Below are 12,370 nucleotides of genomic sequence, written 5' to 3'. Positions count from 1 at the left end.
ATACAATATATAATAATCATATTTATATATACAATATATAATAATCATATTTATATATACAATATATAATAATCATATATATATATACAATATATAATAATCATATATATATACAATATATAATAATCATATATATACAATATATAATAATCATATATATATACAATATATATAATATATATATATATATATAGAGAATATATAATAATCATATATATACCTACAATATATAATAATCATATATATAATAATAATCATGTATATATAATCATATATATATATAATAATCATATATATAATAATCATATACATACATACATATATATATATATATATATATATATATATATATATATATATATATATATAGTAATCATATATATAACAATAATAATAATGAAATAAATATATACATCCTATATATAAGAATATGATAATTATATATATTCAAAGTTTATTGTCTTGATTTGGCTCGCGTTCACAACTCATATCTGAGAAGTTGATGATTGTGTTATTATAATACAGTGTATGTAGAGGTTTCTATTCAGGGTGTTGATTCGTATAAAACTTCTGTGTTTATAAGATAGCACTTGATAATAAGTAGAATTATTATAATACATCATATATATATAATTTTAAAAATATAATTATATATATACTTTTTGTTTGCTTATACATCAGCATTTATATGTCACTACACATTCATGAACATGTTTCGGTCAGTAGTGTATACAAAAGCTTAGTCCGTAATGGTTGATTTTCCTCTAGAATTTATATACATATATATATATATATATATATATATATATATATATATATATATATATATACACACATATATATATATACATATATATATATATATATATATATATCACATCCGTAGAATATAGACAGATCAGCAAAATTAATTCTCAAACGACGTATCTTTCACGCACAATAGCGGTTTCATTAGATTATATGGTATAGCAGTCGACATTAATGGTCAAGTTTTGTCCGGATTTCAAATTTCGAGGCTTGCTATGGCTCTTCACATTTGTTAATTTTAATACAACTTGACAGATGTCCGTGGACGATCACACACGTATGTGTGTGTATTTTTATACTCTCTCTCTCTCTTCCACACACACACACACACACACACACACACACACACACACACACACACACACATATATATATAACAAAAAGGAAAATAGGATTTCAAATAACGATTTTCAAGTCGGTCGAGAATGTTTTTCCAAAATTAGAAAATTCTTTCTCCAAAATTCACCGAGCGACTCGATCAATTTTCGCACCTTATCAGTTAAAGCTAAGTTAATATCGAAGCAATATGTCTATTAATATGAAATACGGTCTATATTAAGGCTGGTAAATAGGAATAGATTAAGAGATACGTGACTAGATTGGAACACACGCAGACATCGCTGCGCGGACGAACGCTTGCGCACACACTGGTGTATGAATCCGTACACGTACACACGGTCAAAACAGAGCCGATTATCGTAGGGAACTTTTGAATACACTTATATATGTTTGTGAAGATTGAAATCTTATTGAGTAAAGGTGATTTGTGAGACTTTGAGATTGGACACTTGTCAATGGACGAAGTGATTAGATATAAGGAATAAAGAGAGAGCTAAAAAAGCTATAACAATCGAAAGTTGGAGATTATAAAAAGTGAGTAATATATATATATATATATATATATATATATATATATATATATATATAATGGATGTATAGATTCGTTTCCTAGATGTAAATCCAATGAAACCCGCGTGATTATTGAAGAGCGTTCAATGTAGGACAGAGCTGGTATATAGTCTGTTTATTATACAAACACTATTGGTTACATATGTGTATACATGTTTCAATGGAATCCAAATTCAAAGGGACAACTTTATCAGACCCAAAAAGGATCGATATTTAAATGAGAATCAAGATTACATTCGTTTTTTATAAGATATTCGGGTGTGGTTTACGCTCTGGAAAAAAAAGTGGAGTGCATACTTTGTGAATGTGAGAAGTGGGGTTTTATGAGAGAAGTGTGGTGAAGGAAAGAATTAGAGAGAGGGGAAGTACGATTCCATGTATTCAGGCTGTAGCTGCGGGGAGATATTGTTATTATTTTAATTCGGTGGTTGTTTATTGGCCTAATTTTTCGCTTTAGTCTAAATTAATATAAAACCCTCATCGCCGTTACTTCCCTGTCTTAGATCATAATGGTTGTTTTTTTCTTTACTTGTGGCTACTTCATTATTTATCTATTTTATTGATGAACTCTACTTTTTATCTATTTTATATCTCGCTTTAAAATCCGTTCATTTGTTCCTTGTTTCAAATAATTTATTTATTTATTTATAAAACATATATGTCCATATGGTCAAATTAACAGCCAGTTAACAGATATACAAGCTTATTTATATGATTTAAATAAAGATGTTTTAAGTAATTACAATGGCAAAGGTTTTCCTATCTATATATATAAACTTAATTTCGATGATTGTTACACACACACACATATATACATATTATTCTGATGATTTCTCTTGTTTAGTTCCATGTTATAAGAACTAGCATTTTCATTATATATATATATATATATATATATATATATATATTAAGTGATGGATTAGATGGTTGAATTCCAATGATCAAGAAAAAAAAGCGTCAGTCTACAATCAGAATTTATTTTTATTTCATTTTAATTTAATCAAATTATTTTTGTTTATTTATTTTTTATTTTAAAAGTTTATCATCTTAAGAATGTTTCGCAACATGTAAAAATACAGTCTTTAGTTGTTACGTGGTACTCATCAGAGACATTAATTTATATATATATAATTATTTAGTAATATATATTTAATTATGCACACGTTTCATACTTGCGAAATACTTGGTGTGAAAGTAACCATACAAACTAGCCATATGATTCGAAGTCTGGAACGTTACTCACATTTAACCGAATTCTGATCGCTTAAACCAATTTTTTTTTCTTCAATTTTTACAGTCGAGTAATTAATCCTCTATTTGTACGAATCAGGTGGACAAACATTATATTTTCGCACAAATTGCGATATTTATGCATAGGCTTTTACCAGTATTTTATTTTCGATTTTTGAGCGATTATCAAAGGTTCAAATGACCATAATAGCGCCGAATATTAGTTTTCTTTCAAAGCAAGTAAACGTTTTCAAGTAAGTGAAAACATACAATATATAATGATTTTATTATAAAACATGGAGCTTTAATATATTAAACATGTTCATACATAGAGCATTAAAATTGAATATTACGCACTCACACACAAAAACTCACTTATATGATATATATATGTGTGTGTGTGTGTTTGTGAGTGTGTGTGTAGATAAGATACATATGTGCATACATATATGCATTAGCTACATATGTGCATACATGTGACAATAACAATTTAGCAATTGCAAATCTTCATTTATTTTATAAAAGAAATCCAGGTTAGTAGAAGTGTAATATATCTTGCCTTTGGTAGCAGTTATTTTTTTGTATATTTACTTTCACTCTCAGTTTTGTTTAGTTGGCCCTTGTAAAAGATACATACATACATACATACATACATACATACATACATGTGTTTGTATTTATAAAAAAAATACAGCTTATATATGTATGCGTTATATATTTTTAAAATGATAGTTCCCTACGAGCATGAAGCATCTGGCTAGCTTAATTTCCATAAATATATTTTCATAACTTGCTTCCTAGTTCTACTAGTGTATTGAGCACTATTAAAATATATACGACATAAGGAAATACATAAACTATTATATCTCGTTCTAACATTTTATGTGGAATCATGCAATAATAACAACAGAAACATACAAGCTGATTGGAACGTAACGCTCTATACTTGAAATGTAATTCTTAGAAGAAATGTGAAACTGTACCTTCATTTTTCCTTTAGTCCTCACATTCACTGACCAATATATTTGACGATGGGAACAATGCTATTTACTAGATTAGCTATTGTATTGAGTTGGTGATGTGTTGGAATTTTCAATCACTTTATAGTATCCATCATCATTCACATGTCAATCTTTCAATATCGTTAACCCTAATCTTCAAATTAATCTTTTAACCTTAATAAGTCTAATTAGTAATTAAAAAATCCTTGTGAAATCAGTCGGTGCAGTTTATATATATGTGTGTGTGTGTGAGAGAGATAGATATATATAGAGAAGAATTTGAGATTGGGGAGGTTAACTTTCTCGCTCTACTCATGTACTGAGCACTGTTGAAGTAAATACTGAGAATCGATACATACATATATTTCTATAACCTTTTACATGAATTTATAACTACTACTAATAATACAACTACTGCTACTAAGAATATATAAATATAAACACACACACATATATATATAAACACACACATATATATACACACACACACACATATATATATATACACACACACATATATATACACACACCCACACATATATATATACACACACACACATATATACACACACACCCACACATATATATATATTTATATATATATACACACATATATATATTTATATATATACACACGCATATATATTTATATATATACACACACATATATATTTATATATATACACACATATATATATATGTACACACACATATACACACATATATATCTACACATTCACACACACACACACACAAATATATATCTACACATTCACACACGCACACACACACACACATATATATATATATGAGAGAGAGAGAGGAGAGACCGAGTGGTGAGAAGACTTTTGTTGGAAAGGGAGAGAAACAAAGAATGCAAATTGAATACACAGAGGGGGGGTCTTTTAGTCAGAATGGAAAGCAGAATTGAATTTAATCTCATCCTCGTACCATTACTGTCATGGCGTAGACGCCTCCCGTGTTCCTCAACGTGTCTTCATCTCTGTCCAGTCGGCTTTTCACAGATATCCATCCCGTGTTCCGATCGATCTTGAAGTGAGCTGTCTGGCCTGCAGCGAAAGGAGACAAGGTCACTTATCAAACACGAGCAAAATTATTAAGCAAACTGCGGCCTGCAATCGCACGAACGTTTGTAAAATAAGCATTTTCGTTTTTTTTAATTTAAGAAAGACAGATCATAAAAATAAACAAATTGAAATATAATAAAAAAAAATAGAATAAGATGAAGTTCCTGAAAAGAGAGAAAAAAGAGAAAATGGTTAGAAAGGCATTTTTGTAAAAGTATCAAAAAAGTATTGCAATGTTATTATTTTTTTTCATTTTAGATATTTTTCTGGTCGTTTTTTTTTTGTATGAAGAACTGATAGAATCGTTTCGCTCAAAGATTTAAAAAAAATAAAAATAAAAACCTGAAAAGAAAAACAAACAAAAAAATTGAAAAAATAAATAAAAATGAATAAACAAATAAGTAATTATAAGAGAAATTAAATCAGAATAAAAAATACATAACAAAATGTTTGAAGTTGATTGTTCGATTGCTCATGACAGATTGAAACGCAGAGTGAAAAACAAAAAAAAAAAATATGATTCAAGTGCAGATTATTTTAAGGAAAGTTACATGCAAAAAAAAAAAAAAGAAAGAAAATTCACAAACACAATTAAAGAAAAAAATGGAAAACAGATATTATTAAGATACGTCCATTAAAAGTGCACATTTGCCAATACAAATGCTGGTTTGAAATTAAATGTGACATACAGACAAACAGACAGAGCTATGATAAAGATACACGGGCGCATCTAAAATGCTATTAAAGATCTTAGTATGAAAGTATAGCATACAGACACGGTCTGTGACAGAGATGCGCGAACGTGTCAAAAATGCGACTTAAAAGTTAAATATGGTGGACCAATGGTGCCATGTCGCATATAAATTGTTTACTTGCCTCACCACGAGAGCAGAGTTTGACACAAGATCGGTTTTCAATGTTAGAAAAATCCAGCTCCCCAAAAAGGGGCAATCTGGATAGGAACAAAAATTTTTAAAATTGTCTCTGTCATGAAGGATCTCTCCACTACTGACCGGGAACAGAAAAGTTGAAGTGTAGCATCAAAAGTCATACTACCCTGTGATCTTGTCCCGAAGGTCAATAAATTTCCTATTTATTTTCCGCCCCACGAGGGCAGAGTTTAACACAAGGTCAGTTTTTTTTAATGCGAAGAAAATCCAACTCCTCAAAAAGGGGCGCTCTTGATGGGAACAAAAATAAAAATTGCCCCAGTCATGAAGGATTTCTCCCCCACTGACAGAGGACAGAAATGGTGAAGTGTGGTATCAGAACAGATACTAGACTGTGATCTTGTGCCGAAGGCCAAGGATGTCGAATATACCTTGTTAGTTAAGATTTAAGCATGGCAGACCAACCTACAGCAGGGCGCTTGACAGACATGCGTAAACGTATTTAAAATGTTATTTAAGACGTATGACAGACCAACGTACATGCAAAGCGTGTGACAGAGATGTGTGAACGTGTTTAAAATTATCTATATATATCTATAAAAGTGTAAATTGTCTATCTGTCTATGTACATTTCTCTATTTAACTACTCTATCAATTTTCAGTCTACAGACTCGAGATTTGACATAAGGGGTATTGAGAGTTGGGAAAATCTTTTTAATCAGTTTTCGGCCAGAAATTGGACTGTCAAGGGTTAAAGATCAACGATTTCACCTTTGCAGACTCTACCAAACTCCTGCGCTAATTTGGGTCTAAACACATGAAATTTTAGATTTGGGTTATTTGGACGTAGATCAAACTTTTTAATTTGATTTGAGCCAAAACCAATTAATGTTAGGGGGTCAAAATGGGGGTCAAAATTAAAAACATTGATCTTTGTGGCCTCTAGCAAATTACTCAGCCAATTCTTGGTCTAAACATTTGAAATTTTACATAACGTTTATGCAGACACAGGGTAAGCTTTTTAATCGGTTTTGGCCGCAAATTTGTCTGGCAAAGGGTAAAAGTTGAAAAAGTTGACCTTTGCAGACTCTACCAAACTCCTCCGCCAATTTTGGGTCCAAACACTTGAAATTTTAGATGTAGGTTACCTGGGCATCAGTCAAACTTTTAATATATATATACATATGCACATAAAGTTAGTAACGGTACATAGGGCCTGAGAAAAGCCGGGCTGAACTGCCAGTATTTAATATTCAAGTATAGCATACCAACATGCCGGCAGGGATAGCTTGTCGCATATAAAATACTATTCGATATTTAGATATGACAGACCGAAAAACGGATGGAGTCGTATACACATCTATAAATTATATTTAAAACTGAAGCATGTCAGACCGACGAACATTATATTTTAAACTGTCTTTTTTGTCAAAAGCAAAGTGTACTATCTGTTGTGATATTTCTCTTCATCTTTTCTATTCTCAGTCAATGCTGGAGAAATTTTTCTAGACTGAAGCAAGTTAAAAAAATTTTTTTTTTTAAATTTTTGTCCCAACAGGCTTGACCACATTTAGGGTAACTGGATGTTCCCCGTGTTAAAAACCGAACTTGTACATAACACTACTCGCGTGGGGAGACTGGAGAATAGGGACGTACCGAGCGACTCACTGATGCTGAAAAGGATGTTCGGTAGAATATATTTTTTTTTTTACAAAATTGCATCCATTTAATTTACGCGTTTAATGATGAAAATGCTATTTAAAAGTTAAACGTGACGGATGGAATGACTGATACAAGACAGACATAATCTCGTACAAAGATGCGTGGTCACATTAGTGTTGGGACGATTGATCGGAATCGGGGAGCGGAAAAATCAGAACTTTTAGGAGTATCAGAATAGATATCGGAAAAAAGTGTCCATATATTCCAATGCTGAAAACCGATTCTTTTAATAGTTCCATTTTTGTCTGTTTGTCTTTGTTTAAAACTGACTTTCCATTGCTGATGCTAATGATAAAATGATGAATATTTATAGATTTTAACCCACAAGAAAACTAAAATCTTTAGATCACCCCACACTACCTCAAGTGTATTTTTACGTTTCTGGAAACATATACATATATTATATTGATATTTACAGTACTACACGCCCCGCCCCGAAAAACAAAACAACACAACTCAATAAGCTAAGTATTTGGAAATTTGAAAAAAAAAAAATCGGAATCGGTAATTCTATCGGAATCGGGAAAATATTGGAATCACCAATTCGCATATAGAAATACTGCTTCGAACTTAAAGCGTGACTGATCGAAAAAAATCCTATTTCAAATGTGATAGAACGATCGACAGACAGACAGGGCCTATGAGAGAGTTTCTTGAACACGTGTTTAACATATAAGATGCGTGAGAGACCGACGGATGGATGGAGCATCTATAAGTGACACTTGGACGTATCCAAGCCAAAATAGCAAGTAATAAAACAAAGATGGCGGAAATAAAAGAAACGTGGAAGTTTTATCTTTGAATGTCGTTTTTAAAATGTGCCGCTTTTTTCTTTATAGATACATTATATATATATATATATATATATATATATATATATATATATATATATATATATATATATATATATATATATAGTATTGTGGAAATCCTTTTCGAATATCAAAGTCAACTGACTGCATTAAAGAAAAATTACACATACAATAATAAAATAAGGAAGAAAAGCGAAATGAAAAAAAAAAAAACGAATGAAGTCGCGGACAGGTAGAATTCGTAAAACAAAAGAAAATTCTCGAAAGTAAATGAGACAAAAATGAGAGAAAATACTACTAATAAAATGCAAGAAAAACAGACAAAAACCATATAGTTTCCTTTGTTTGAACATTTTTTGTTTTAATATTTTTCCAATCACTATGATCTAAGAAAGAAAGAAAGAAAAGCAAACAGCAGAAGCCGAAGCCTTGACGAACTTTGAGCGCAAGAAAGCGAGTTATTATTCCGTCCCGAGATGACGAGTTCAGATATAAATAATAAGTGACTTTACCGAACGGAAGTTCAAGCTGAATGATTCCCCGTCAGTTCACGCATGCGCATATATGAAGAACGTCTCCGCAAAGCACTTTACAATTTTGAAAGCAGATCACAAAGTTTTAGGACTTTGTAGTGATGGACAGCTACTTATTTCGAAACGCAGTGATTTTAATCACTTTGAACACCGAGACTTTTATTCATAGCATATTATTATTATTATTATTATTATTATTATTATTATTATTATTATTATTATAATGATGGTGATAACGCTGAAAGATGTGCATCTTCTCTCTATATCTTCTATGTCTTGAAAGTGTCTCCCTGATTCATGGTTTATTTATTATAATCGCCTTACTATGAAGCATTGCATTTATTATTAAAATTTCAATATGTTATCCTCTGGTTTATTTTGCTTTTTTGTATTGGAAGAATAAGTTTGTAGTATTATTCATTAATTCTTTATGCATACCGCATTTATTATGAAAATCAAATATTTATTTTAGACATTATAGTGTTGTGACGTAATATCATGTGTGTGATCACAATAGATACGCTCATTGTTCATCGAAGCACACGATGCTTATTTAAAATGGTTTTATTTCTATAAGAAAGATATACATTGACTCAGTGGCACAGACAGCTAAGAGAGAGAAATTTTATTAACTGAGAAAGAATGAGAAAAAAGTGAGAGAATGAGAGAGAGGGAGAGAAAGAGAAAGAGAGTGTGAGAGAGAGCGAGAGAGAGAGCGAGAGAGAGAGAGCGAGAGAAATACACAGAGACGGAATAGAATTATAAAAATTACGTCTCACACCGGAGCTTGGGATGAGTGATCCCTTCATGCGTCCAACCATTGTCGCATCTAGTTGGAAAGAGACTACTATACCTCTGACGGAAATGACATCGCTTCTTGACATCGGTCATTTACCGAGGTTAGACTTTGATCTCAAACCCATCAATCATTCAGCGAGTTCATCCTTCATTCTGAGACTCCCAATTCATTCGCTATTATATTTATCCCAAAGAAGCTTTTAGTCTGCAATACAAAGCCGTATAATTTATATTATATTTTTATATTCCCCCTTTCTCTCACACAAATCTCGTTTTCTCCGAGAATGAAATTAAAATCAAAGTTCCATCAAGATTGATTTGTTTGTTTTACGCCACATCAGCTCTGTAATTTAATAGCGAAACACAATATCACTATTATATTATGAATGTGTAATCAGTAAATTCGGTAGGATTTGAACTCAGAATACTGATTCCATTGTCCACGACGATATCCAATCATGCACACCATTAAATGTAGCCCCATTTACTTGCTTAGCTACGAGAGCAGTGTTTAACACAACGTAGTTTTTTTTTTAATGTAGGGGAAAAGCTAGCTTCGAGGACGCGCAACTTAAACTAAAATACACTTTCTCGGTCCCTGAGCTAGGATCAAAGTGTAGTACCTGTGAGGTAAAAAGATGTTATTATGCGTTCTTCGTTCGCGCTGAACGTCCACAAAATGGAAGAACGTCGCAAACTCCTACGAGAAATTTGGGAAGAACGTCGCAAACTGCTACGAGAAATTTGGCTAATGACTTTTGTATCTAAAACTTTTGTGATTAAATACATTTTAAAAATCAATTATCGTCTGCTTCATGTGTGCCTAATACAGCTATAGAGTCGAATTTGGGTGGATTACGCCCCTTTAGCTTATAGCAAACGTATTGGCAACTTTACGGCGGCGTTGAATAATAAAAGCTGAGTAATTATCAGAGAATGAAAAAAAAAAGCTAAAATAATAAAATAAATAAAAAGAACGTGAAGAGTAGAAAAAAAAGGGAAATATAGAAAAAAAAAATGCGGAGAAAGAAAATAATGAAAAATGGGAAATAATGGAAGAAGTGAAACAAAATAAAAATTTAAAACGCATTTAAAATAAAAGGAAACAAAATAAAAATAGAAAATTTTGAAGAAAATAAAAGTAAGAAAAAGTAGAAGAAAAAGTAAATTACCCAAAAATCAAAGGAAGAGAAACGAGGAAAAAAAAAGAATTACTACTACTACTACTACTACTACTACTACTACTACTACTACTACTACTACAACAGGGTGGAACGATAACATTTCGCCCAAGAAAAGATGATATGATTCCATTTCCGTTTGATGAAAACCGGTTTTCTTTTTATTTTTGATGCAGGCCATCTACTAACTAATTGGCCAGTTGCGTACAAATGCCAAGAGCGATAAGAACTTTCTATCATGTCTGAAAGTGACACAATGTTTAACGAGCGATGTACAACTCATGCTTTCTACCGATCTAAGTTCTGACAACATGACCATTGCCAGCCCCGTCAAAATGCATCGCTTGATTGCCACGAATAACAAGAACGTGCCCAGGGTGATGAAAACAAAGTTTCAGGCTACGGTTATGGCCTTTGGTGTAGTTTCAAGTGAGGGCCACATCATTCCACTTTACATTTTATTCGAAGTCGGCTTGAAAGTCAACACCAAAGTACACTTGGGTGTGCTGAAGAGTGTGGTGATCCCCAAGTGCAATCAAGTGGCCGCTAGCAGACAAGGGCGTGGCAGCAGGATTCGGTGCCGGCTCCTAAGTCCATAAACACCAAGGCTTGGCTTCAGAAGGAGTGTTACGGCTTTGTACTCTTCTCTCACTGCCCCCTCCTTCCAGACCTGAACCAGCTGGACTACTTCATTTGATCATATGTCGAGAACATCACAAACATAACCTCTCACAACACACAAGCCAGCCAGACGCCGTCATCCGCTGGGTATTCGCCGGGCTCTCGCCGGCGCTTGTAGAAAAGGCATGCTCCCAGTTCTGGACACGTATCGAGGCGGTGATTGAGGCTTAAGGCAGCTACATTGAATAGATGTCAGCTTTACTACATTGATATATATAATAACAGTTTTAAAATAAAGTAGTGTTGTTTTCTTTAGGGCGACACTTTTATCATTCTACCTTGTAGTAATTATAGAAGATTTGGCTTGGTTGTTTGTTTTACGGTATATCAACTCTTTTCGGGTTCAATCACTTCGGCGATATGTTTTATGCTTCAAGTTCTTTACATTTTCAAATATTTATTTTTGCTATTTAGTTTGACTACTTTACAAGTTATTTAGTTTGACTATTTAGTTTGCAAAATAGTCAAACTACATAGTCAAATTATTTCGTTTGATTATTTAGTTTGACTATTTAGTTTAACTATTTAGTTTAACTATCTAGTTTAACTATTTTGCAAACTATTTAGTTTGACTATTTTTTGTTTTGGTTTTGCAGAACAGGATTTAGTTTAGTAAAGAAAAAGAAAAAACAACAATAAAAATAGCATCAAACAGCCTATATCTTTAGTCATTCTGATTTGAAAACACCAGCAGCAGCAGCAGAAGAAGAAGAAGAAC

The 12,370-nt window shown here is 32.0% G+C and overlaps 1 protein-coding gene across 11 annotated transcripts in view; it reads right to left on the bottom strand.

Annotated features, from left to right (window-relative positions):
• LOC145286125 (cadherin-23-like) overlaps positions 1–12,370 on the bottom strand; it is a 1,312,625-nt gene that overhangs the window by 412,537 nt on the left and 887,718 nt on the right. For all 11 annotated transcript variants that reach the window (XR_013869108.1, XM_080134833.1, XM_080134832.1 and 8 more), the window contains one exon: positions 4,899–5,017. Coding sequence is in view for 10 of the 11 variants with exons in the window: in XM_080134833.1 (XP_079990959.1) it covers positions 4,899–5,017 (119 nt within the window). In the remaining variant the exon portion in view is untranslated. The remainder of the gene's footprint in view (positions 1–4,898; positions 5,018–12,370) is intronic.

The sequence above is a fragment of the Euprymna scolopes genome, chromosome 10, assembly GCF_053919585.1.
Source record: "Euprymna scolopes isolate OS-2025 chromosome 10, ASM5391958v1, whole genome shotgun sequence".
NCBI lineage: Eukaryota > Metazoa > Mollusca > Cephalopoda > Sepiida > Sepiolidae > Euprymna > Euprymna scolopes.
Note: the sequence above shows the minus strand (reverse complement) of the source record. Positions and strands in the feature narration are given on the sequence as shown.